Source organism: Pinus tabuliformis, chromosome 8, assembly GCF_031772625.1.
Source record: "Pinus tabuliformis cultivar Carrire ecotype Pingquan chromosome 8, CPIR1, whole genome shotgun sequence".
NCBI lineage: Eukaryota > Viridiplantae > Streptophyta > Pinopsida > Pinales > Pinaceae > Pinus > Pinus tabuliformis.
In genome coordinates, this window is record NC_142294.1 from 2,000,118,690 (window position 1) to 2,000,145,163 (window position 26,474).

Consider the following 26,474-nt stretch of genomic DNA (forward strand, 5'->3'; position numbering starts at 1 on the left):
GTGCAGCTTTTTCATGGTAGAAGACTTTTGGACGAGGCATATTCTTGAGCTGCAAGAAACTTCCCGCGAAAAATCACAGAAACGGAAAGTTGATGAGAGAGTAAGTGAAATGATTGTCACTGAGGGAATGGAAATATGCTTGCCAGTGATATTGCTGCGATGTGTGTTTTGGGTGCAGTTTCTTGTGGTGTTCCTCTGTAAAGTATGTTGGTTCTTGTCAGAGATTATGTTTTACAATAAGCTTACACTCACGGTATCATCAAAGTAGTTGTTGTTGTTAAAGCATAAAAAAGAAATGGAGGAAGATGGTTCAGGAATAGAAACAAAATTGGAGAACGTGCATATTCTATGGGAGACTCGTGAGAGCGTGTTAGCAACGAATAGAAAGTCAATCAAGCAAGCGGAGGAACTTAGGCGTGAAGGACACATGGATGGCAAAAACTGTGGTACCCTCGTCAAGTTTCTGAGAGAATATATGTCGCCAGGATGTGTGGGTCTAAGTTGTTTGGATCTCGGGACACAGCAACATCAAACAGGTTTGAACTTCTTGTGTAAACGAGACCCTGGCCCTGCCCTGGATGTGGAAAAGTATTTTGCATACGCCAGCAAAGGGTCTTGGAAGCTAACTGCGGTGTCATTAATCAATATAATAGTTCGGCTGTCTCCTCAATGTGGGGAAGAATCTATGAGAGCGTACAGTGAGGCTTGTGACCTGATGGATTTGGTTGAGGAGGCGGATCCTGAAACAGATAACTTGCTGAGTAAAGCCGCAGATAGTCTATTCAAAACATTGCTGGAACGAAGTAAAAAGATCAATGCTCCTGCCAAAAAGTTTCTGGCTACCATAACTATGAAACAGGCAGCTGAAGCTATCAATAAGCTCGCCGAAGAAAGTGAACAAAAGGCTCAGGTCATCGGGCATGGACAAGACTCTCTGGATTGGAAGAAGGCAGCTGCAGGGAATGCCTTGTGCAAATTGTGCAAGAGCATAGATTGTAGATCCGGTGATTTTATTGAATTAATAGATGAGTTGCAGAGGGCATTAGCAGACGTTATTGGTGCCTGCATACAGAAAGTGGGGGGCGCATTGGTGTACAACTGCATGAAATGGGCACAAGATTTAAATTCACAGGAAAGGAAGTTGCTCACAGCAGTTTACACAGCGGGGAAAAGTAAAGCACTGATGGAAGAGCTAAAGTGGCCTCCGCGAGTATAACCCACCATGGCACAAGGTTCGTTTATGGTATTTGAATTTTGAATCATATACTAATCATATCCAAGGTTTTTGTTGTTTATGGGTTTTAATGTGGTTCCTGGGAATAAATCGTTTCAGATAATGAATATAGAGAAGATTATAGACGTAAAATGATTTTTTATTTTTGCTTTTATTGAAAATAAATTAAATTAGTATAGTTATATATATTAAATGGTTTGTAAATATATATGGGAGATTTTTCATTTGTGAAAACAATGATGAAAAATTGTATGTAGGAAAGAAGAGAGAAAATTGAGAGAAAAGATGAATGAATCATATTCATACACAAAAAAGAAAATTATTAGAGCGAATACAATTCAATACAATATTATTATATGACTGATTTGATATAGTAGTGAATATAGAGAGATGTGAACATGCACTGCAATATTATTTAAATGACTGAATTGATATAGTAGTGAATCTAGAGAGATGTGAACATGCACTAAAGAAAACTGACACCTTGTCCTACTTGACTGGACATGGAGTCATTAGTTAACTGTCTGATGCAAGTGCAAATTAGTAAAACTCATTCATGTACTTGTGGATTTCCCTCTTGGTGATAATAATGAAATTGCCATGCATGACTCCATTCACTAGTCTAACTGAAGTATAATTAAGTGTATATTATCTCCAATATACCCCCTGAAGCACTACCAAAAGGAATGGAATGAATGGGTCTTGACAAGAAGCCATATATAAAGTACTTATTTTACAATGCTTAGTGAGAAAGTTCTACAACCAAATGGTTTGATTGGTAATGTTAACTACATATCTGTATTCAACTTGTGTTGATGATAAAAAAACAACGGATTTCATTTTGCCAGACAAACAAATGGGGTTGAAACCCAAACTGAGAACATTCCCTAAAGTGGAGTTGCAATCAATGGTATTGCCAACCACATCTGAATCATTGTGGCTGTTACCCTAGGAGAAAAATTTCTCCTATTTATCTCTTCTAGATGGCAGTGAATAGCCCCTAAAAGCCACCTTGTAGCCAAAGTGATGTGTCGTTCATATCTTTGCTCCTTGCATCAATCATATATCTCCTTGCCCATTTGCTAAGAGCACATGTTGGAACGTGGGCTTTTGATCAAAACATACTTTATTCAATTTGCAATTGGGTGATTATGCTTGTTTATATTTGGGCATTTGGCATGGATTATGGGGGTAACTTGGAAGAAAGAAGGGTATTGGTCATAGTTTTGTTCCCTCACCTTAAATGGGTGGTTAATTTTCAATCCTAGTCTATTGGGACCTTTGCTAATGGCCCAGTGGGTATAGGAAGGGCACTACTTGGCCATGCTTGAGATAATGTAGCCCCATCTCTCCTTATTTTATACTTACCACTTTCCATCTTACACTATAAGCCCTTACGCCACCTCCCTTCTTTGGGTTAAAATGACCATTGGTTCATTGGGATTTGGCACCCACACATCCTCATACCTGGATAGGGCCTAGAAATGCACTCTGGGAGGTTGATGTAGCTAAAAGAATAAAAAAGAGCATATAATGGCCACAAGAAAAACAAAAGAGAAATCAAAATGCAAAAGATTGTTGGGACTTATGAATTAGCACGTGGGAAAAAGCCAAGCATGAGCTTTCCCTCACTCATATGGCCATGACCCACTTCCTAGGCCAATGTTGCCCTATCTCATAGAAGATAAGGAACCCTTGCATGTCCCAACCTGTGATGGGCGATGAAATGCCCCATCTTAAAGTGGGTAATACCTACTGCATCATACAAAGAAAGTTCTCATTCCTTGAGCTACAAGCAGTAATACAAGGAAAAGAAAATCAAGAAAAAGAAAAAGGCAATTAAAGGGTTGGAAAAACAAAGGTCGAGGTAACTCACGCATCCATGATTTCTCCCTCCTCACATTTGTATGCTTAGGATGGGGTACTCCATCTTAGTCGGTCCTTTTGACCATGGCACTTGGTGATGAAGTCTTCCCCCCTTCATTCCATAATTATGCACATGGCGCTTGTCAATTGAAGGGTGGACCAAGGACATGTCACTTCCCCTTAGGGGTTGAGAACACCTAATAAGGTCATCTATTAACCACTCCTACTTAGGAAGGTAACACCATTACATGACTAAGACCCCAATTTTGGAAGATAAGCCTTATATGAAGTGTTAATTTGCCCATTTCATTCAAGCTTGGTTCGCATAGATGCAACAATGATTAATGTACCTAATCGCGAAAGTTGTAGCATTAGATATTGTGTATAATTGGCAGGTGGTTCCATCTATAGGCCTGGGCAACTTAATTGGGGTCCAAGTCCTCCAGAGGGACATATTGACACGCATATGTGATGCATTGAGAGCCATGGGACTCCACACAGTTTTAGAGCATCATTTGTATCCATGGGCACCTTCATCACCAAAAACAATTCTACATTTTGCTTTATTATTTGTGGGATGATGCACCTGGACCAACATGCCTTCAGCTAGCTTAACAATGACCACATGGCTTGACAGCTGATCCAGAGACCAAATGATGTTTGTCTCGCACCTTGAGACATGGGAGGGCTAGCACCAACTTTAGTTCCCTCAATGTTGGAGCAAAATCATGCATTCACACCACCAAGAGACCCAAGAGACCCAGTTTTGTGCCCCAAACCCATATTTGGGGTCCACAGGATGATTTTCACAGAGGTCTAGTGGCCAACCCCTAGATTATGATTTTAGAGGCCCTCTACACTTGTCATGGAACTTGAGGAGACCAACACAAGCCCTAAAAGGGAAATTCGCTAGCATGACATCATCATTTTGCTCACTTCGGCTCACACGTGTGGATATATTTTTGTTTTAATGAAAGCTACGAGGCGTTATAGACATATTTGAGCACTGCAACACCAATCACATATGTCCATAAACCAAGGGCTTATAAGTCCCTAAAAGTGTTGTTTCATACCCTAAAGGAGCAAGGTCCGCTGATTACATCATCTCCCAGAAGTTCTCCCTGAAAAACTACTCAGAACTGGTCAAAACTGGACCATACAGACTGCTCAGTGCTAAGGGTGCGATGCATCTCACCTACCACATGCAAAAAGTGCGATGCATACTGAAAAGCCCTTCTGTAGGGTGTGATGAGCGAGAGCAGACAAATGGCAGAGGCAGTTGGCCAGGTGGAAACCCAAAGAATATTCTAAAAACTACCCATTTGACACTTGCCTCTTTGAATTCGCCCAGGGATGAGTAAGAGATCATGAATCTCTAAGTGGAACCAAGAACTATCAGAGAGAGGACACTAATCAAAATCCCAAAAGCTGACTCACCCACTTGCAAACATCTATATATGGATCCCACATCTTAGAGATCCAAAGGCTGGAATCTTGTATTTTGTAAGGAAGTGCTGTTGGTTTCTCTGTGCAACATTGTTAGGTGATCTAAGCTTTTCAAGAGGTGAAGTGGGCTTTCATGCTGGGAGGATGGCGCTGGGTCAGACCAATGGGTTGTAATCCTCTCTTCTACTACTTCTATCAATAAAGCTATTTGAGTTTTCCTCAATATGTTTGTGTATTTCTGAATCTTGTCTTGATATATGCATTTGTATGGTTAATATATATCTAATCCTATATTGTTTATGGTTATAGATCTCTATGCTTTGATGGTATCATGCTGCTTTGACTCCACAGGGGTTCTTTGAAGCGGGATGAGTGAGGAAAGAGTGGTGAATTTTTGTTAAAGGGGAAAGGAAACAAGCAAAGAGCCAAGCGAAAGACTGAGGTTGGTACTCTCTGCTTCTTTCTCATCTATCTCTCATAAAGGAAAACATAAGAAACTTTAGTTTGTTTGTTTCTAAGATAGTTACCTGTCTTAGTGGGACTACCGGCTCTGAATGGACGCTAGTTTTACCAATAACAAACTGGTGACTCCGCTGGGGAGCAAATAGCTTGTTTGCTTGTTTATATTTGTTTGCTTTATAAACTACAGACAGAGCTTGAAGTTAAGCCAGCTAGCCTTCGAACTACATTTGCTATGCAAGTGCAAAGTAGATCAACGCTGTTTCAGTCCATCTCTGGGTTTTGTTTATAAAATGAACAACCAACTTGCAAACATTTTAAGTGCCCTGGTGGTAGCTCAAGTAACGTCATTAGATCAGCCCCTATCCTTTGTATTTACTGACTATCATTAGCTCAACTTAAATCCCTGAACCAAGTTGCAAACTTTGAGCAAAAAACCAAGCCCAGTCTCGTCCCTGGACCATCGCACTGTCTCCTTTTGACAGTTTGGATGCATCGCACCTCCCGTGTGCAGTAGGTGAGATGCATCCCTGTTTCCCTGTGTTACAGGTGCAATGATCAAATAAAACTGTTTCTGCCTCCAGATTTTGGTTTTTCTTCATTGTTTTCAGCTTTATTCAAGAGTTTGGTTGTCTGTGATCAGTATACCACTGTTGAAACTCTCTTCCTTTGCATTATTCAGCCTCCATTGTACAAAGAATTGTGAATGTTTTTATGTATTTTTCGCCATTTACAGTTCTCCGTTACAAAAAGTAGTGTAATCGAACTGTCTTCTTTTGATTTGGAAGTGTCGCAAGTGTCGTTTTCAGTCAAAGAAAAGAATCTTACTCTTTTTGATAGTCGATTACACTGTTACTCTTGTATTTGATTTGAATTAATAGTATTTCAAGTGTCGAAAGTAGTTTTCAAATTGAAGTTGAAAGTGTCGTTCTTAGCCTTCCTTTCGTTTTTTAAATTCGAAATCGCAAAGTGTCGTCTTAGCCTTCATTTCGTTTTTTGAATTCAAAATCGCAAAGTAGTCTTCCTTTCATTTTTTGAATTCGAAATTGCAAAGTAGTCTTTCTTTCGTTTTTTGAATTCGAAATCGCAAAGTATCGTCTTAGTCCTTTTGTTTTTGAATTTGAAATCGCAAAGTGTCGTCTTCGTCTTTCTTTCGTCTTTTGAAGAGAAAATTGTTAGTACTGTCGCTTTGAGAGAAAAGATAGTTCAGATTTGTACTTAGCATTCTTTTTGTCATTCGCACATTAAGAAAGTGGAAAACAAATACATGCATATGCATTTGCATTTAGACTGCTTGTTGATTTTGATTTAGGACAGTGCATCTAGTGTGTGCTCTCTGCTCTATGTTGAAAGAATTTCGTTTCTCTTTCCTTAGTAGCTAGGATTTTCATTGCAAAAAAAAGAGTAAACGACTGTTTATCATCTTAGATTGCATATTTGGGAATTGTATATCTACATCACGCAGTGAACCTTAAAGGCAAACTTCTTAAGAAAGATCAGCTGTAAAATAAATTCAATGAACATAAAAACGCTTTGGAACCTAGCGCACAACATTTAGAAGTCTAGGCTAGAGATGTATTCCGGTGTCGTAAAGCCTGGTAACTATCGCTTTCATCGTAGGTTGGGTGATTCCTCCTCTTTGAGACGATAAGTGCCAGTACGGACTTGTGCTCCCACGTATCGTCGACTATATATTGGGAGACCACAATAGGCTATATCTTTTATTCTTAGGAAGCCGTGTCTGCCGTCTTATCGATCGCAATGCATTGAACATAGCGTTCGGGAAGATTGACTGCCGTACCGTAAAAAGTATTCTGCAGTTTTGCGATTGGTTTGGTAATCCCTTTAACTAGATTTCTAGAGTAGTCTTTTTCGTTCCTTTTCAGACTCCTTAAAAGAAAAGGTCCATCTGAGCACTTGTCACTTCAGGCTCATTAAAAATTGAAGGCGACTAGAGTCATCTTTAGCTTTTTCTCGACTCTTAAAAATTGAAAAAGCAAGTTGTGTTAAAGCGTCTAAAATTCATTTAATTCGGAATCACATTTCCCCTTTTTATTTTGAGTTGATCAAATAATCCGCAATTGTGGAAGAAAGTCAATCGAAACCCCGTTGTTCACAGAGACTAACGAGTCAACCGTCTTTGACTCTGGAAACGAAACCATTCCGGGCCAAGCGAACTCGTTTAACTGGGTCAAAGTCTCTTGGTTTGTTTGAAACTTGTGTTTCAACATCCTCAGAGACTCCAGTTACTCCAACCATTTCTGGTATCCCTGCCTCTACAGAAGAAGTTCCGCAGTCACAAGAGGACATTAGAACTGATCCTAGTGTAACGGTAAACACTTCTATTCTTGAACCGGCTCCATATAGGGCTGATTTGGAAGGTGTCACCCCTCCAACATCTGTCGTTGTAGAGTCTACACCTTCTTCGGCCCGAGAAATATTTTACGGACCCGGCGGTCTACCTCTTCCACTTGGATTGATTGGTATAGAAGAGATTATGGAGGATCTTCCATCCAGTACCCCATTGCATTTTGGAGCTAGGATCCATCTATATCCTTCTAGGGCAGAAGATAGTCATCCTTCATCGCACGTTCCTGTAGAATCGCTAGGAAATATTTTGGATAGACTCGATATGTCTGAACAACCATCGACATCTAGAACTGTGTCATCTGACACAACAGCAGCGGAACCTCCTGCCGCCACTTCGACAATGTTCGCTGGTATACCATCTGTCCCAACTAGCTCTCAACCGCTAGATGGAGTCCACCCAGGGACCGTTTCGACAGTATGGTTTGTTCCCGTTTGTTCATTCGGAATAATATCTGTAATTTCTTATGTTGAGTCTCAACAAATTGTTCCTTCGCAACAGTATCAATTTGGGCAGTTCGGTCTCCAAAGGCCAATCTTTCCTTTGAGCACTGGGTTGCCATCATATGGGGGGCAGTATGCCCTTTCATTGTTCCCTCCGGGAGAACAACCATATGAGAGTTCACAACAAAATTCGGGTCAAACTGGTATCACATCCAGTGGTTGGGTGCCAATACTGCCTCAACAACCAAGGGTTGTATACTCAATGCAACCAAGTCTACCTGTGTCGAATATCCCCACTACATCGGCTATTGTGACGGTGTCGCAAGTACAAGCGTTGTCTGTTGTATGCCAACCTCAAGTTTCTCAGGTCGTAATACAACAGCCTCTTGTCTCCACGACACAACCACAATCGCCGATTAGTGGCTCCTTAACTGGAGCGACTCAGGCTCAAACGGGTACTATTACCCCTCATCTTGGTCAGATAGCCAGTATTGGACAACAACAAATGGCTTCACAACCATGGCTGGTGCAATATCAACAACCGCAATTCCAACAAGCTTACCGAGGACTTGAGCAACAAAGCTTTGCGGGTAATGGGCAGCCGTATATTCAAAACGGTCAACATCAATCATATCATAATGGTTGTACCCATCAACCTTATCAAAGTTATCAACATCAAATACATTATGTTGGTATGCAAAGACCCACTGCTCAGGTGATCCCATCTTATCCTGGGTATGCTTCGCCGAACCTGAATCAACAGTTGCCCTTCGTGGCGACTTTAGAGTTACCAGATCTAAATCGGCTAACAAACGATCCAATTGCTTATGCCCCTTGGTGGCCGGCGATTCCTCATAAACTTCCGTCAGATATTCCTAAATTCAATGGAAATCCGGGTGAAGATCCGTCGAATCATGTGATGACCTTTCATCTATGGTGTTCGTCCAACACTCTCAATGATGATTTGATTAGGCTTCGCCTTTTTCAGTGAACGTTAACTGGTTCGACAGCGAAATGGTACATCGAATTGCCTAGAGCTTCATTCGATAACTTCAGTGCCCTTGCCACCACCTTTTTAACCCATTTTCAGTTACCAATAAGGTACGAAACAAGAACGAAGCTTCTTACCAATTTCAAGCAAACGACGGCCACTCACATATCTGATCATATTCATGAGCGGCGTCGTCGTAGAATGGTAAAAACATATGTTCCTAATCAGCTGTTAGCTGAATGGTTTATTAAGTCATTGTTACCTTCTATTACAAAAGATGTGGCAAAGGGAGGAGTCGTCACTAAAGAGCAAGTCATTGCTCATGCGCAATATCTAGACTTGATCTATACTCAGTTTGGTACGCTCTATGACAAAATACCTGATGCTCCTAGACCAGAGTTTTCCGTTCCTCCTCCTAAATCAAATAAAGACTCTCATGCCGGCGATGGCGTGATAGGTACGACTAGCACGAAAACCGCAAAGGCTACATCGAAGAAAGCCCATACGGTTTCTAGTCAAAATGCAAATGAAGAACTTGTCACCTCGGAGGTTAATGCCGTGTCGACTGACAAAGGCAAAGAATCGAAGCAACCAGGAGGCAAGAAGAAAAAGAAAGGGAAAAAGAAGAAGCAGGATGATTTGTCTCCTGAAAAATCTTCTGCAAACCCTTCTGGGCAAAGGAAACCTCCTTCGGGGTGTCAGATATGTGATGAGGATCATTGGACAAGAGATTGTCCACATAAAGCTGAAATTAAGAAATTCTTTAAGAATTCAAAAACTTCAGCGGTATTGACTGATCTGTTTCCAAACCCAGAAACCAATCTGGTTGCTAGCGACAATGCTTCCCCATCCCAAGTGCTTATGTTGTCCATTTCGAAACAGCAAAATGATGCTTTGATATCGATAAGGAATAAAGATTACGGGAATCCACAACTGTCGAACAACAAGGCTACTGATCAACCTAGTAGTTCGACAATAACTTCGATCGAAGTTGTGCCACCCATCATTCCTGAGCTAACGATAAAGCCGCTAAAAGGAGTAGTACACAAATCGATGTTTAATCCTCGTGCCAGAGCAGCACATAATTATAATATAGTAGTGGACCTGGCTCAATTGCCGTTTGCTATGTCGACACTTGAAGTACTGCAAAATTGCCCCTCCCAAAAGCAGGCTCTATTATCAGCAATGTGGGATTGACCCAGCGGATTCCAATCTTGTGGCCTTTAATCATAAAGGATATGAATCTCAGTTACCAGCTCAACTCGCTTTCCTCATTCAAGTGAAAACCCTCAACAAAACTGTTCATCGAACAATTATTGACGAGGGGGCATCTACATGTATTATGTCAATGAGTTGCTAGAAAACTTTAGGCTCACCACCCTTGTCGCGATTGTCAACGACGTTAAAAGCATTTGATGGACGAACATACACTCCGTACGAGATTTTAAATAACTTGCAAGTTGAACTGGGGGGCAAAACAATAGAAATTGATGTTGAAGTTATCAATGGAAACCTCGATTACAACATCCTACTGGGAAAGATTTATGCCATGGCCGCTGTTGTGTCAACATACTTCAGAAAGATTGCATTTCCTTTTCAAGGAGGAATTACAATCGTTGACCAACAAACCTTTCTCCCCAACAGTTCACAAGTTACGGGAAGCATCCCGATGATCCACATAAGCTCTCAGTTGCTTCAAAATATCGGAGTAGGCCTGCTAAAAGACCCTACATTGATGGGTACTTTGCCCTACCGCCTCCAAACAATCTGGCGGAAGTGGCCACGGTGGGAACCTGCAATATGGTATCTTCTATTCAGAAGATGTCCGAACATGATGTTAGCATGGATCATCACCAAGTATTGCCTCCAAGCCCAATAGAAATATTGTAGCAATCAATGTTCTCAGCATGGGAGGCAAACCCAAATCAACGCTCATCGAGCATTTGGGTAGATAGGTCTAAGGAATATGGTACCTCTTCAGATCCTTGGTCGCATGTACATTCTACAGACGAAGGAATTGTTCAGTCAATGATGATAGAGGGGGCGCCATGGGAAGATTACCACCATTGTTCCCATCTTCGGATTACAACGAAGATTGCTCCAGCGACCTTAATCATCCTTCAGTTTTTGATTTTCTATGAAATACTGTAAATATGGTGGATTCCGAGCAAAATCTGTCCAATATTGAAGAAACTATCGCCATAAGTATCTCGACCAAACTAGATGTTGTAGAGAATATTCATGTCGGCAAATCTTGTTCTTCTTCAGAATTGGAAGTATATTACGCTCTCTTTCACAAGTTCAGAGATGTCTTTGCATGGTCATATGAAGAAATGCCAGGCATTGACTCGAGCATAGTTGAACATGAAATTAAGATGTATCTAGATGTCAAACCAGTACGACAACGGCTTTGGCAGGCGCACTCGAAGAAAGTCGCTGCCATCAAGGTAGAAGTTGAAAAACCTCTCCATGCTTGTTTCATTTACCCAGTTCCTCTAACTGATTGGCTATCGAACATTGTTCTTGTGAAGAAAAATCAAGGAACGATTAGAGTGTGCGTCGATTACAGGGATGTAAATCAAGCTTGTCCAAAGGACAACTACCCTACACCCTTCATCGACTAGATAATTGATGAATGCGTCGGATGTGAAATATTTTCGTTTATGGATGGATTTTCCGAGTATAATCAAATAAATATCCGCCCACAGGACCAGTCAAAGACTGCATTTATTTGTCCATGGGGCACATTCGCATACCGCAAGCTACCTTTTGGTTTAAAGAACGCAGGGGCAACCTTTCAGAGGGCAATGAATTATGCCTTCCATGACATCAAGAACATCGTTCAACCATACCTCGACGATCTTTCGGCTCATTCGCGAAAGCGGACCGATCATCCGCAACATTTGAGAGCAATATTTCTACGTTGCCGACACTACAAGATATGACTCAATCTGCACAAGTGTGTGTTTTGTGTCAGTTCTGGTCATTTACTTGGCTTTGTAGTTTCAAAGGACGGGATTCGCCTCGACCCGTGTAAGGTTCAGGCAATCATCGATCTGCCTCCACCTTCAAATTTGCTTCAGATTCAGAAACTCCAAGGGAAAGCAAACTTTCTGAGGAGGTTCATTCCAAATTACGCCGAACTTGCTAAAGGTTATATGCGTCTGTTGAAAAAAGAAGTACCCTTCAACTGGGATCAGGTTGCGCAAGCTTCCTTTGATGCTCTAAAGGAATCCCTAATAAAAGCATCATTAATGTACGCTCCTGATTATCAAAAAGACTTTAACTTGTATCTGGCTGCGGCAGATACGACCATCGCAATGGTTTTAGTTCAAGAAGACAATGGAATCGAACATCCTGTCTATTATTTAAGTCGAAACTTAAATGATACAGAAAGCAAGTACTCCTATGTTGAAAAGCTGGCTCTCGCAGCTGTTCAAGCAATACAAAGATTTTGACACTATGTCTTTTTTCGAAAAACTACCATTTTGTCAGATTGCAACCCCATGACTTACATCTTGTCGCGACAGTTGCTTGGGGGCAAATATTCGAAGTGGATAGCAATTTTGTAAGAGTTTGATTTGGAATTCGTAAAATCCAAATCAAAGAAAGCTCTGGTTTTCGCGGAGTTACTATGTGACTTCCCATTGTCGTCCAACGATTCAACATCCAAAGCAACAATCGTGGATGAATCTTTGTTTTTGATATCTTCAAGCGATCCGTGGTATGGAGATATAATCATCTATCTCCAAACCCAAACATATAGGTCTAATACCTCTCGCTCAGAACAACGACGTACTCGATACCAAGCAAAAGACTACATGATCGTCGGTGATACACTTTACCGTCGTGGTATCGATACAATTCTGCGAAGGTGCCTCACCCATGAGGAGGCCGAAAAAGTCCTGAATGATTGTCATTCAGGCGCATGTGGGGGGCATCAATCTGGTTATGCTACGGCACAAAAGATTTTACGAGTAGGATACTTCTGGCCAACAATGTTCAAGGATTGCATAACTGCAGTCAGAAGTTGCCATGCTTGTCAAATCTTCGACCGCAAAACCAGAATACCACCCGCACCTCTGCATCCAGTAGTTGCTGTTGGGCCATTCGCCAAATGGGGCATAGATTTCATGACATGTAACCCCACCTCGGCCGGGGGGCATGGGTATATCACGATACCAAGCAAAAGACTACATAATCGTCGGTGATACACTTTACCGTCGTGGTATCGATACAATTCTGCGAAGGTGCCTCACCCATGAGGAGGCCGAAAAAATCCTGAATGATTGTCATTCAGGCGCATGTGGGGGGCATCAATCTGGTTATGCTACGGCACAAAAGATTTTACGAGTAGGATACTTCTGGCCAACAATGTTCAAGGATTGCATAACTGCAGTCAGAAGTTGCCATGCTTGTCAAATCTTCGACCGCAAAACCAGAATACCACCCGCACCTCTGCATCCAGTAGTTGCTGTTGGGCCATTCGCCAAATGGGGCATAGATTTCATGACATGTAACCCCACCTCGGCCGGGGGGCATGGGTATATCATAGTTGCAGTTGACTATTTTACGAAATGGGCCGAGGTGATGCCTACATTAAACAACAGTGGCGAAACGACTACTCTTTTCTTTTTCAATCATGTAGTCTCTAGATTCGGTGTTCCACAAGCTATAGTCACAGATCATGGATCGCATTTCCGCAATCACATGATGGTTGAATTGGCTGCCAAATTAGGACTGTCCCACGACAACTCTACTCCGTATTATCCGCAAGCTAACGGGCAAGTTGAGGCGATCAACAAAGTCCTGAAGCGCATGCTGCAAAGGATGATTGGAGTCCATAAACGGAGTTGGCACCTAATCCTGTACTCAGCCTTGTGGGCATACTGGACATCGGTGAGAAATGCGACCGGGTTTACACCCTTTCAGCTGGTGTATGGCCTAGAAGCGATCTTACCAGTTCAGTGCGAAATTTCGTCCCTCAAGCTCGCAGTTGACCTTCTCCCCGGAACTTCAGAGGAAGAGGCTCGTTTCTTGGAATTAATCCAACTGGATGAAACCCGTCGTGACGCTGCCTTGGCTAACGAAGCACATAAGAAACGAGTCAAGGCGCAGTTTGACAAGAATGTCAAACCCCGTGTCTTCTCAGAAGGTGACCTGGTCTTACTTTACGACCAGGAATTCGATAAATTGGGAGTAGGTAAGTTCTAGTCTTTGTGGATGGGTCCCTATATTGTTAAGCGTGTATTAGCAAAAGGAGCCTACGAGCTAGTAGATTACGATGGGATTCCACTGTCGCAACCCCGAAACAGGTTGTACCTTAAGCGTTACTATGCTTGACTCAACATAGTAACCTCTTCATATGCTTTTGTTACATTTTTGTTTTCGTTAAGAGTGATCGTTTTGGTTAGGTAATCCACTTTTGCATTTTGTTGCAGATGTCGAACCTATTGGAATCATTTGTTGGATACGCTGACGGAGCAAGTCGTAGTACGCGGAACCTATCTTCTGCAGCCTGGGCCATCTTTGATCCAAGCGGCGAGTTAGTGAGTTTCAGAGGGGTATGCATTGGTCGATCGACGAACAACATCGCTGAATACAGCGCGTTGATAGAGCTCCTCTCTGATGCCATCGCGCATGGCATACGTCGACTTGTCGTCAGGCTAGACTCACAACTCGTCATTCTACAGCTTACCGGCATCTATTTCGTTCGGAATCCAACTATCTATCGTATGTTCCTAAGGGTCAAGATTTTGGAAAGGTAGTTTGATTCTATTCAATATCAACACATTTCCAGAAACTTAAACACATTAACTGATTCATTAGCAAATTATGTGTTGGATAGACATTTGCAACATTTATAAAAGAAAAGCATTTCATCAATATTTGCAAGGGGGCACCCTAGTCTAATGGTGCTGGTGATAACAAGTCACTGCCTGTGCAATCATGCATAAGAGCCTAGTCCATCGGCTCGGCACGCCATTGGTATGGCGCTGTAATCTGGAAAGGTAGTTTGATTCTATTCAATATCAACACATTTCCAGAAACTTAAACACATTAACTGATTCATTAGCAAATTATGTGTTGGATAGACATTTGCAACATTTATAAAAGAAAAGCATTTCATCAATATTTGCAAGGGGGCACCCTAGTCTAATGGTGCTGGTGATAACAAGTCACTGCCTATGCAATCATGCGTAAGAGCCTAGTCCATCAGCTCGACACGCCAGTGGTATGGCGCTGTAATCTCAGAGGCAGCTCGTCGGTCCTCACATCCTGAATACCAAGGGTGAGACCCTCGATCTGATCCTGCAACACTGCAAGAGTCTCGGCTACATCCAGATCGCGAAGGACAACCCTCCCTATAGCCTCTCCTGCTGGAACGACAGTTGCTGCTCTCAGGCGCACTGCTGGTCGCACTGGTCCGATATCTGCATGAACACATGAGTTTTGATTAGTCTTGATAAACATTTAAAAAGCACAAGAACATTATAAAAGCAATAAACAAAGATATGGTCAGAGATTTTTACCTATGACACCCCACTGCTCGCCAGCTGGCAGCACCAAATCTGGGTCACCCCGGAAATCCATCCCAGCATACAGACACTTGGCATAAACCATTTGTTGACGGTTGAACCACTCGAAGAAGGCATCAGAGAAGGAAACTTGCGATTGACTGGCATGTCTGGCCATAAGGTCAACCCATCTCTGCATTCGTGGCTCAGTCGGTGGTGGCAGACTGAGTGAAATGTATTGTAACTGCATCAGTGGGATCTTCTCCAAGGCAAAAGCAATCAGAATAGAACCATAGCCAAAGTTCTTGGATCTTCCGTTTTTCACCTTGGTAAGCTGTTCTTTTATCACCGGAAGTATTGCATCACACCAGTTGAATACCTTTGGTTCGAGGCATTCCAAGGCGTACTACATATAGGACCTGTTGGCCAAGTGAAGGGCCGCGCTACCAGCCAATCTAGCAAAGGTGAATAAAATAGTCCTCAAGGACCAGTCGGTGACATCTCAGATACTGATCTTGCCGTCCCTGCTCGGCTGAGATCCTTCTCTACAGTATCGACGAATATAATCCCTCACGGATTCGCCCCCACGAGCGGAACCTGATAGTGAGAGAGGGGCACCACGCCTCGATAAACCGATCAAAAAGTAGATGTCCTCAATAGTCAAAGGGATGGATTTGCCTCTAATCTGGAACACTTGGTTGGTAGGATCCCATGCATCGAGGAAATATTGCAACAAGTTGATTTGTTGCCTCATGCTAGATATGCGGAAGAACTTGAGCAAGCCACAGTTCCGCAATGTAGTTACCGTACCCGGATCATGTAAGGCAACCATGTCCTCTTCTTCATGCTCACGTTCATGCCATGTAACAACCATTTTGCTCCGATGAATCTCTGAAAAACAAACAAGAGAAGAATTAGGATCCTGATTTGGCAAAAAAAAAGCAAAATTTCCATGAAAAATCAGTGCAAAAGTTTTCCTCCTTGCGCCCATCGCACCCTAGCTGTGTACTGGGTGGGATGCATACTGACTGGCCAGTGGCTAGCCTAGTATGCATCGCACCTTTCGATGTATATTAGGTGTGATGGGGCAGAACGAATTGTTCAAACCCCAGAGGCTTAGAAAAGCAAGAAAACATGCTCAGAATTCAGAAAGGAAAGAATGCAATTGAATAGCTCAGGTTTAGCTCCTACCTGGCCCAAACGGCGCCGAAAATCGTTCACAAAATCTCCCGGAATCAGCTAATGAAAATCAAGGGGGAAAAACACCTCCAGAGCTCCAACAATCCCAAATTCAAATGAAATGGTAAAATGAGGGGTAAAAACTACTTTTAAGTTACTTTTCACGTAATTCAAGTAGGGTATTAGTTTTTAAACTCATTTTTCAAGCATGTATTCTCATTTTTAATCAGTTTGATGGAACAATTGAACAGGTTGTACGACCGTCAAAAGAACATATTGTTAGCAGTGAATCGAATATCAATGACCATTATCATGAGAAGTTTTACGCGAAGTTCAAGTTCGTTAAAAAATAAATCTAGCAATGAGCATATGTTCCACCAGAGTTTAAGCTCATTAAAAAATGAACCCACCTTCGGTAAATAACCATTACGCTCGCATTATCATCAGCTTTTGAGCCTTGGTCGTGTTCTTACCAGCACCTCCACTCTTTCTAGCCGATCATACGCCTCCATTTGATTGTTTACCCCTTTTGAGGAACAGCTGCGACGAGTGATCCTATTAGCCACCTTCTTTACACTGCCGTGATTGAAAAGTTCCAAACCTTACCTCGAACCAGCTGCTATCTGAAAACATCACTCGTTCCTCAAAAAACGAGTCTCTTTTAAGCTCTTTTCATTTGACTCGTAAAATATGAAAAGATTGCCGAGCAATTGGCCTCTTCAGCTCGTTAAAGTGATTGGAAGTGCCATCCCTCCTCTAGATTTTAATCTTTTTGGACCTGAGGGATCATTGCACAAAAAGATCGAGTGCTTGTCTTGTTCGGCTCGTTAAAACTATCGAAAAGTCATCCCTTTCGTATTATTTTATACTTTTTTCGGACTTAAGGGATTATATTACGAAAAAGGAATACTGGAGTTTCCTTTCCGTCCCTTTTCAGACTCTCTAAAATTGAAAAAGGACCGAGTTATCTTTGTCGTTAAACTCGTTAAAACAATAGTGACAAATTTGTCCATGCAGGCAAGAGCGAGTTTCACTGTCGTTAGGCTCGTTAAAACATAGCGACGGGTTTGTGAAATTATAGAACAAGCATATGTTATCCTCCTAAAACTTGACAAAAATAAAGAGGTACTGGTTAGAAATCACTGGGGAAAAATTGGGAAGAAAACTTGAAGAAACTTTATTGGTAGCAAGTCGCTTTTGAACATGACACTTTCACTCTGTCACCATGATTGAGTTGGGTTGGGTTATTTCGTTTACCGGTCATATCACCATTGGTCCACCATACCATCCATTTTTGGGGTTAACGCTACCACTCCATTTCAGTGTCGCTGATATGTTTAAGAGAAGTCGCTCAGAGAATTCACCGATCCAGCTTGTGTCTCATCCGCTGCAATACCTTCACGCTTCATTCTTTCATGACCGCCACCCTGAACCTTGTATCATCAGATCATTTTCACCTCCACAAAATCATTTGCTCCGTTCCATGTCGTAGATGTGGGATTCATTAAAGCCCTCCTACGACGGGTCATTTCTTGTCGACATCAGCTCATTATCCAAGAAGTCAACCTAGGAACAACCCTTTCAGTACTTTGAAGCTTGCATGCCTCAATGGCAAGTTTCTCACTTCCGGCGACAGGTTTACGTTAATGGCCTTCGACCGAAAGATTTTGCGTGGTGTTCGACATCGACTCATGTATTCACACCACGTGAATTGTACTGTAGTATTTTGAGGGTCATTATCACTATCGGTGATTCCTCTCGTGCCTGTTGATAGCTTACATCATTGGCCAATAATTAGGCGATGTCTTTCCATGTTCGACGCCAGAACATCTTTTCACATGGATCGACTTGTACTTCGGGCAAAGATTGAATGAGTTTTGAAGACCCCGAATCTAGTTTCATCCATCCGGGCTGTGATATATTCAAGAAAATAAAAACATCAAATGTACATCATTGCTGCACAAATAATCATCCAAGCCAAAGGATGATGGCTCTACCAGAATCATCAGTCTGCCACATAGACGGTTGTCTGTCCTATGTACATGAAAATGAATTTATAAAGCTGAGCATGGGAATGCCCGCCTTAGCTAGATCATGAAAATATTATGAAGATAATGTATTGTATTGTATCTTATTACAGGTCACCTTCCAGTTCGAAAAACCTCGGATCCTCATGGTAAAGCATTTCACCCGACATCTGAAGATTTACGACCTCATGCTTTAGGGGGCAACTGTTATAGACATATTTGGGCACTGCAACCCCAATCACATATGTCCATAAACCAAGGGCTTCTAAGTCCCTAAAAGTGTTGTTTCATACCCTAAAGGAGCAAGGTCAGCTGATTACATCATCTCCCAGAAGTTCTCCCTGAAAAACTACTTAGAACTGGTCAAAACTGGACCATACAGACTGCTCAGTGCTAAGGGTGCGATGCATCTCACCTGCCACATGCAAAAAGTGCGATGCATACTGAAAAGCCTTTCTGTAGGGTGCGATGAGCGAGAGCAGACAAATGGCAGAGGCAGTTGGCTAGGTGGAAACCCAGAGAATCTTCTAGAAACTGCCCATTTGACACTTGTCTCTTTGAATTCGCCCAGGGATGAGTAAGACATCATGAATCTCCAAGTGGAACCAAGAACTATCAAAGAGAGGACACTAATCAAAATCCCAAAAGCTGACTCACCCACCTGCAAACATCTATATATGGATCCTTCATCTTAGAGATCCAAAGGCTGGAATCTTGTATTTTGTAAGGAAGTGCTGTTGGTTTCTCTATGCAACATTGTTGGGTGATCTAAGCTTTTCATGAGGTGAAGAGGGCTTTCATGCTGGGAGGATGGCGCTGGGTCAGACCAATGGTTGTAATCCTCTCTTCTACTACTTTCTAGAAGATTCTCCATATGTTTGTCTATCTTTGAATCTTGTCTTGATATATGCATTTGTATGGTTAATATATATCTGATCCTATATTGTTTATGGTTATAGATCTCTATGCTTTGATGGTATCATGTTGTTTTGACTCCACAGGTGTTCTTTGAAGCGGGACAAGTGAGGAAAGAGTGGTGAATTTCTGTCGAAGGGGAAAGGAAACAAGCAAAGAGCCAAGCGAAAGACTGAGGTTGGTACTCTCTGCTTCTTTCTCATCTATCTCTCATAAAAGAAAACATAAGAAACTTTAGTTTGTTTGTTTCTAAGATAGCTACCCGTCTTAGTGGGACTAGCAGCTCTGAATGGACACTAATTTTCCCAATAACACGAGGCCAACTAGTGAACTTACTTGTAGTTTGCCCATTATTTTATTGTTTGAGTGGCTTGTAGGCTTATTTAGACCTTAGTGGGACACATAGTGATCTCTCATCAACTCACATTTGATCTTTTGTGGATGTCTGGTGGTCTTGGGATGCATTTTGATGTTTGGAGATGATTTTGGATATTCTTTGGAGCTATTGTTTAGTCTAATGGATGGAAGTCTTGCATGTTATCTTGTAAGTGTACTTTATTGTTGAATATCTATTTTTTGAATGTCTAATGTATGAAATTATTGATTCTAGGTTATTCTAAATTGTGCCTTAACTTGTTGAAGATCAATTTTGAAATGCTATCTAGATGAATGTTGCATACATTACTCATACATAACATGTGATGAATTGTCCTAATGGTGAACTCTTACTAGGTCTCCCATAAAACTCCATTTTTCCATTGAGTGGGTAAATGCTAGAAATTTGATTGCTAGGGCATCAAATTTCGGCCTCCTTAGGAACAATTTTGGCTAATCTTTATCATTGTAGGATCCATATTCGCAAGGGACAAGGCACTAGCCCAATTATTGGTGATCATTCTCAAATTTTCTCCATATTTTCTCTCTCTCAAATTCGACCCTTTCAAGGATAAGTTAGGAAACTAGGTTTTGGTGCGAATCCTTAGGCAAGAGGAATTTTGGTAACTAGAGAGCTAAGATGATTGTATTTTCTAAAAAATCTATCCTTTTGGTGAGCATCCACTTCAATTTCATGTAGAAATTTCCTTGCCCTAGTTGTGTGCCCAAGAGGGAAACCCTAATTCTCCTTCCTTCAACTTAAGGGCTTCCTTAAAGGTTCATCACGAGCCTTGGCATAGCTGGTATACATTATAAGAAACATTTTCTCCTAGCCTTGACCTTTGGTTGCTCCAACACTCATCAAATTTATCAAGCCCTAGGTCTTGTGTCCTTATTTCTAGGTCTCTTCATAGAAAGCGAATTGCTTCCTTGTGAAGTCTTGAACCTAAATTATGTCTTTCTTGAAGAATTCCTAGTGAGATAATTTCACACACTGACCTTAGAATATCTACTATGGTGTTCTCTCTTGTCGGAATCTCGTATTAAAAAAAAAAATAAATCAGAATGCTGGAGTGTTTGAATCATTTTTTTTTTTTTTTTATGGTGGAAATGGGTTCAGCACCATCAAGAAACCTTGGGGCACCCAAAATTATGAAGTTTGATAGTTGTAACCCATATTTTAAAAAATTTCTCCCGAATTTTGTCATAATCTTACTGGAATTTCCATTATTTTTCGGGCTAATTTGTGGCTTTTTTAGACTATGCATAAGTAATCTCTCTCCTACTATGACTCCTTCCATCGTTGAGAATCTGTTAAGAGCAGGGTGTTTTGGCTATGGTGACAATGGGCCACTACTCCATTGTTGCTTCTTAGTCTAGTTTATACCTCGTAGAGTTTCCCTCTCCAATTCCTACTAGATTTTGCGGCAACATTTTTGGGGTTGTTGCCGGGGACGAAATAAGTCCACCGCCTTATATTTAGCTTCATTCCTAATGACAGCATATATATATATATATATATATATATATATATAGAATGAAGCCCTTGTTCTTCATTGAACTTCAAAATTCCAATGCTTGGAGGGTGAAGCAAGCATTCCTTGAAGGTAATCTTTCAATTCACCATGGCGACTCCCATGTCATTAATATATAAGACTCAATGGTTCTGCGAAAACTTCATGAATGGTTCCCTGCTTTTGGATATCACATGGATCCTAGGATACCCAAATGGCTTGGATAGGAAGCTTATGCAAAATATGCAACAATTCGATGGTGATCCATTTTTGGTAGTTGATCACATAGTGAAACTCATCAAGCATACTTCAGGTGTAAATGGGGCTCATCTAGACACCCTCAACGAGTTATTTATTATCTCTATCATATATGAACATCGGGGCTGGCTTGATTCATGTGAGCTTGAAAGTATTCCATCATTCATTGTGTTGATCAACAAATTCTCGAAGTATAAAGGGCCATGACGCTTAGCTGGTCATGGGTTATATTTGCACTCAAAACACTATTTCTGGCCACATGCCAGTAAGGTCACCCAGACTTCGTTCATTGTATCTGATGTGATAATATCGATATTGCTAGTATGGTTGATTGTTCTTCTCAGTTCTGCTGTTATTGCCAATAAAAATATCAGGGATTTCGTCCGTCAAAAAATTCCCAAAATTCTTGCATGGCAATCAAATGGGACAGACTACTCATGGGAGACAGTAGAAGATCAAGTACTCAAATCCTGGATAGTGGCCTGTGCATGTCATCCTGAATATATCATAGCCAGATCAGTTTTAGCGACATCAGCTGCAACGATAATCACAATTTGCATTTCAAGCTCAATCATTGGATGGCTTGTCCAAGGCCCAATCATAAGAGTATCTGGGGCTACCAGTTTTTTCAAGTTCCCCACAACTATCTTGGAAGTAGTATTTAGCATAATAGGATGGGTAATCATCGGTTATAGATCACTTACCTCTCTAGCTTACTATGGAAGATGTCGAAGGCAGAAAGAGGAGTGCTGGTGCAGCTTTTTCATGGTAGAAGACTTTTGGACGAGGCATATTCTTGAGCTGCAAGAAACTTCCTGCGAAAAATCACAGAAATGGAAAGTTGATGAGAGAGTAAGTGAAATGATTGTCACTGAGGGAATGGAAATATGCTTGCTAGTGATATTGCTGCGATGTGTGTTTTGGGTGCAGTTTCTTGTGGTGTTCCTCTGTAAAGTATGTTGGTTCTTGTCAGAGATTATGTTTTACAATAAGCTTACACTCACGGTATCATCAAAGTTGTTGTTGTTGTTAAAGCATAAAAAAGAAATGGAGGAAGATGGTTCAGGAATAGAAACAAAATTGGAGAACGTGCATATTCTATGGGAGACTCATGAGAGCGTGTTAGCAACGAATAGAAAGTCAATCAAGCAAGCAGAGGAACTTAGGCGTGAAGGACACATGGATGGCAAAAACTGTGGTACCCTCGTCAGGTTTCTGAGAGAATATATGTTGCCACGATGTGTGGGTCTAAGTTGTTTGGATCTCGGGACACAACAACATCAAACAGGTTTGAACTTCTTGTGTAAACGAGACCTTGGCCCTGCCCTGGATGTGGAAAAGCATTTTGCATACGCCAGCAAAGGGTCTTGGAAGCTAACTGCGGTGTCATTAATCAATATAATAGTTCGGCTGTCTCCTCAATGTGGGGAAGAATCTATGAGAGCGTACAGTGAGGCTTGTGACCTGATGGATTTGGTTGAGGAGGCTGATCCTGAAACAGATAACTTGCTGAGTAAAGCGGAAGATAGTCTATTAAAAACATTGCTGGAATGAAGTAAAAAGATCAATGCTCCTGCCAAAAGGTTTCTGGATACCATAACTATGAAACAGGCAGCTGAAGTAATCAATAAGCTCACCGAAGAAAGTGAACAAAAGGCTCAAGTCATCGGGCATGGACAAGACTCTCTGGATTGGAAGAAGGCAATTGCAGGGAATGCCTTGTACAAAATTTGCAAGAGATAGATTGTAGATTCAGTGATTTTATTGAATTAATAGATGAGTTGCAGAGGGCATTAGTAGACGTTATTGGTGCCTGCATACAGAAAGTGGGGGGCGCATTGGTGTACAACTGCATGAAATGGGCACAAGATTTAGATTTACAAGAAAGGAAGTTGCTCACAGCTGTTTACACAGCGGGGAAAAGTAAAGCACTGATGGAAGAGCTAAAGTGGCCTCCGCGAGTATAACCCACCATGGCACAAGGTTCATTTCTGGTATTTGAATTTTGAATCATATACTAATCATATCCAAGGTTTTTGTTGTTTATGGGTTTTAATGTGGTTCCTGGGAATAAATCGTTTCAGATAATGAATATAGAGAAGATTATAGACGTAAAATGATTTTTATATTTTAGAATAGCTATATATATTAAATGGTTTTGTAAATGTATATAGGAGAATTTTTTATTTGTGAAAACAACGATAAAAAATTGTAGGTAGGAAAGGAGAGAAAATTGAGAGAAAAGATAGAATGAATCTTATTCATACACAAAAAAGAAAATTATGAGAGAGAATACAATTCAATACAATAATATTTATATGGCTGAATTGGTATAGTAGTGAATCTAGAGAGATGTGAACATGCACTTCAATATTATTTAAATGGTTGAATTGATATAGTAGTGAATCTAGAGAGATGTGAACATGCACTAAAGAAAACTGACACCTTGTCCTACTTGACTGGACATGGAGTCATCAGTGAACCGTCTGATGCAAGTGGAAATTAGTAAAACTCATTCATGTACTTGTGGATTTCCCTCTTGGTGATAATAATGAAATTGCCATGCATGACTCCACTCACTGGTCTAACTGAAGTATAATTAAGTGTATATTATCTCCAATATCCCCCTTGAAGCACCACCAAAAGGAATGGAATGAATGGGTCTTGACAAGAAGCCATATAAAGTACTCATTTTACAATGCATCTAAGTAACATAGAATTGTTGCAAGAAGAGAAAAGAAGGAAAACCACATAGGAACAAAACCCCCCTTCAAAATACAATATTGAAAAAGAAATACAATTGCTACGCATTTGTGTTTTTCACCCCAAGGTCTTGTAGAAAGTGAAACTTCTGCTCAATGCAAGTCTCTATGAAGATGTTGTCAGTTTGTTCAAAATTGGGATAGTACTGCAAATCGATGGCCCCATCATGTACCAATCCAAAGACATAACGCATATGGATCTTAATGTGCTTTGTTCGGTGCCATTGCACTAGATCTCTGTAAAAATTTATTGCGCTTGATTGTCACACCAAATGATGGTTGAGTGAATAAATAAGATACCAAGCTTAGTGAGGAAGTTCTACAACCAAATGGCTTGACTCGCAATGTTAACTACATATCTGTGTTCAACCTGTGTTGATGATAAAGAAATGGCGGATTGCGTTTTCACAAACAAACAAATGGGGCTGAAACCCAAACTGAGAACATTCCCTAAAGTGGAGTGGCAGTCAACGTTATCACCAACCACATCTGAATCATTGTGGTCTATTACCCACCAAAAGAGGGTGACCCCTAGGAGAATTTTTTCTCCTATTTATCTCTTCCAGACGATAATGAATAGCCCCTAAAAGCCACCTTGTAGCCGATGTGATGTGCCGTTCATATCTCTGCCACCTACATCAGTCATATATCTCCTTGCCCATCTTCCAAGAGCACATGTTGGAAGGTGGGCTTCTAATCAAAAGGTACTTTATTCAATTTGCAATTGGGTGATTATGCTTGTTTATATTTGGGCATTTGGCATGGATAATGGGGTAACTTGGAAGAAAGAAGGGTCTTGGTCATAGTTTTGTTCCCTCTCCTTAAATAGGGGGTTATTTTTGAATCCTAGTCTAGTGGGACCTCCCATAATGGCCCTGTTACTGCTCAAACTAGTAGGGGGCCTAAAGGGAATCCTAAAGGGACAACTGCTAGATCGAAGGCAACAATGGAGACTTAGCCCACTGTCACTTCAGCTAAGACTCCCTATTTTTTACGGACTTTCACTGATGGGAGGAGACTCGGTATATGGAAAGTCACTTGTGAAAGATGAATCAACAAATGGATGTGAAGTGATCTTAATGACCCTTTTCCTAGAAGATGGTTAAGAATGGAGCTTGCTCGTTCTTCAAGCAAGGTACAAAGCTTTCTAGGGGAAGGAGGTGAGGATTTAAGGGCTAGATTAAAGGAATATTCCTTGTAAAGGAGTTTACCAATCCCTAAAATTTTTATTGGACTTGGTTTCCCTTGTAGTTCTTGAAGAATTGACTTTTCAAAGGTATGGGATCACACAGGACCAAGTGGACCCAACCTAGGTTAAGGGGAGGGAGTTTAGCAACCAATGATGATCTTAACCTAAACAAGGAAGGGGAAAGGATCAAAACAAGAATTTCCACTTAAAGGTGTCAAATTGATCCTATGAGGTACTAGCCTAGGAAACACCAGGGCAAAGTTTGATCTCAGAGCCAGGGCTTGGGATATCTCACAATCCCATTGTCAGAATTTCTTCAAATTTGGAGGAGACCTTGAGGACACACTAACGCAATTGAGGCTAGGAGATCAAACTTTTTCGATGGCTACTTTGTTGGGAAAGTGATACCCTAGGTAACCCAACATGGCTAGACCTAGAAAAGAGGGGAACAAGGTGAAAAGAAAGGTTTCAAGGTGATCACCTTATGGTGAATCAGTGCCTAATGCCTTTGGGGATATGGAGACAAGAAGAATTATGAGAATGGATCTCGTTTCTAGCTCAAGGAGGCTTTAAGGGCAACTTCGTCCAACGTTAGGGAAAAAAGAAAGTGACCTTAAAGCGTTTATACTTTACTTGCAAATGAAGATGGCTTATCAAGATAACTTTGATCACTAGAAAAATTTGTTCAACAAACATGGCCCATACATAGAGATATGCTATATAGAAACATAATTCCATAATGAAGCATTAAATGCATGTAACAATTAGCCTAAAATGGCAAAAATTCCATGATCAATGTATGTGACAAAGTAAAAGAAAATAACATCAATATCATACTTACATGTAAGAGAATATATCCAACCATCAATACATTTTCCAATAAAGAAGCTCTAAGATAAGAAAGTCCAATCCAAACATCAAATTTCATCC

General features: G+C 41.1%; 1 protein-coding gene across 4 annotated transcripts in view; it reads left to right on the plus strand.

The window, feature by feature from the left end:
* Positions 1-294: 294 nt before the first annotated feature.
* The window catches only part of LOC149244467 (uncharacterized), a 128,257-nt gene continuing 102,077 nt past the window's right edge, over positions 295-26,474 (plus strand). Inside the window, exons 1-3 of one of the 4 annotated variants that reach the window (XM_089374876.1) lie at positions 295-1,232; positions 4,898-4,988; positions 19,533-19,623. In XM_089374876.1, coding sequence (XP_089231002.1) covers positions 296-1,216 — 921 coding nt within the window. In that variant the 5' untranslated portion in view covers position 295 and the 3' untranslated portion in view covers positions 1,217-1,232; positions 4,898-4,988; positions 19,533-19,623. Of the gene's footprint in view, positions 1,233-4,897; positions 4,989-19,532; positions 19,624-23,357; positions 23,577-26,474 lie in introns of those variants that run through there. The other 3 variants (XM_089374877.1, XM_089374875.1, XR_016246753.1) reach the window with 3 other exon arrangements.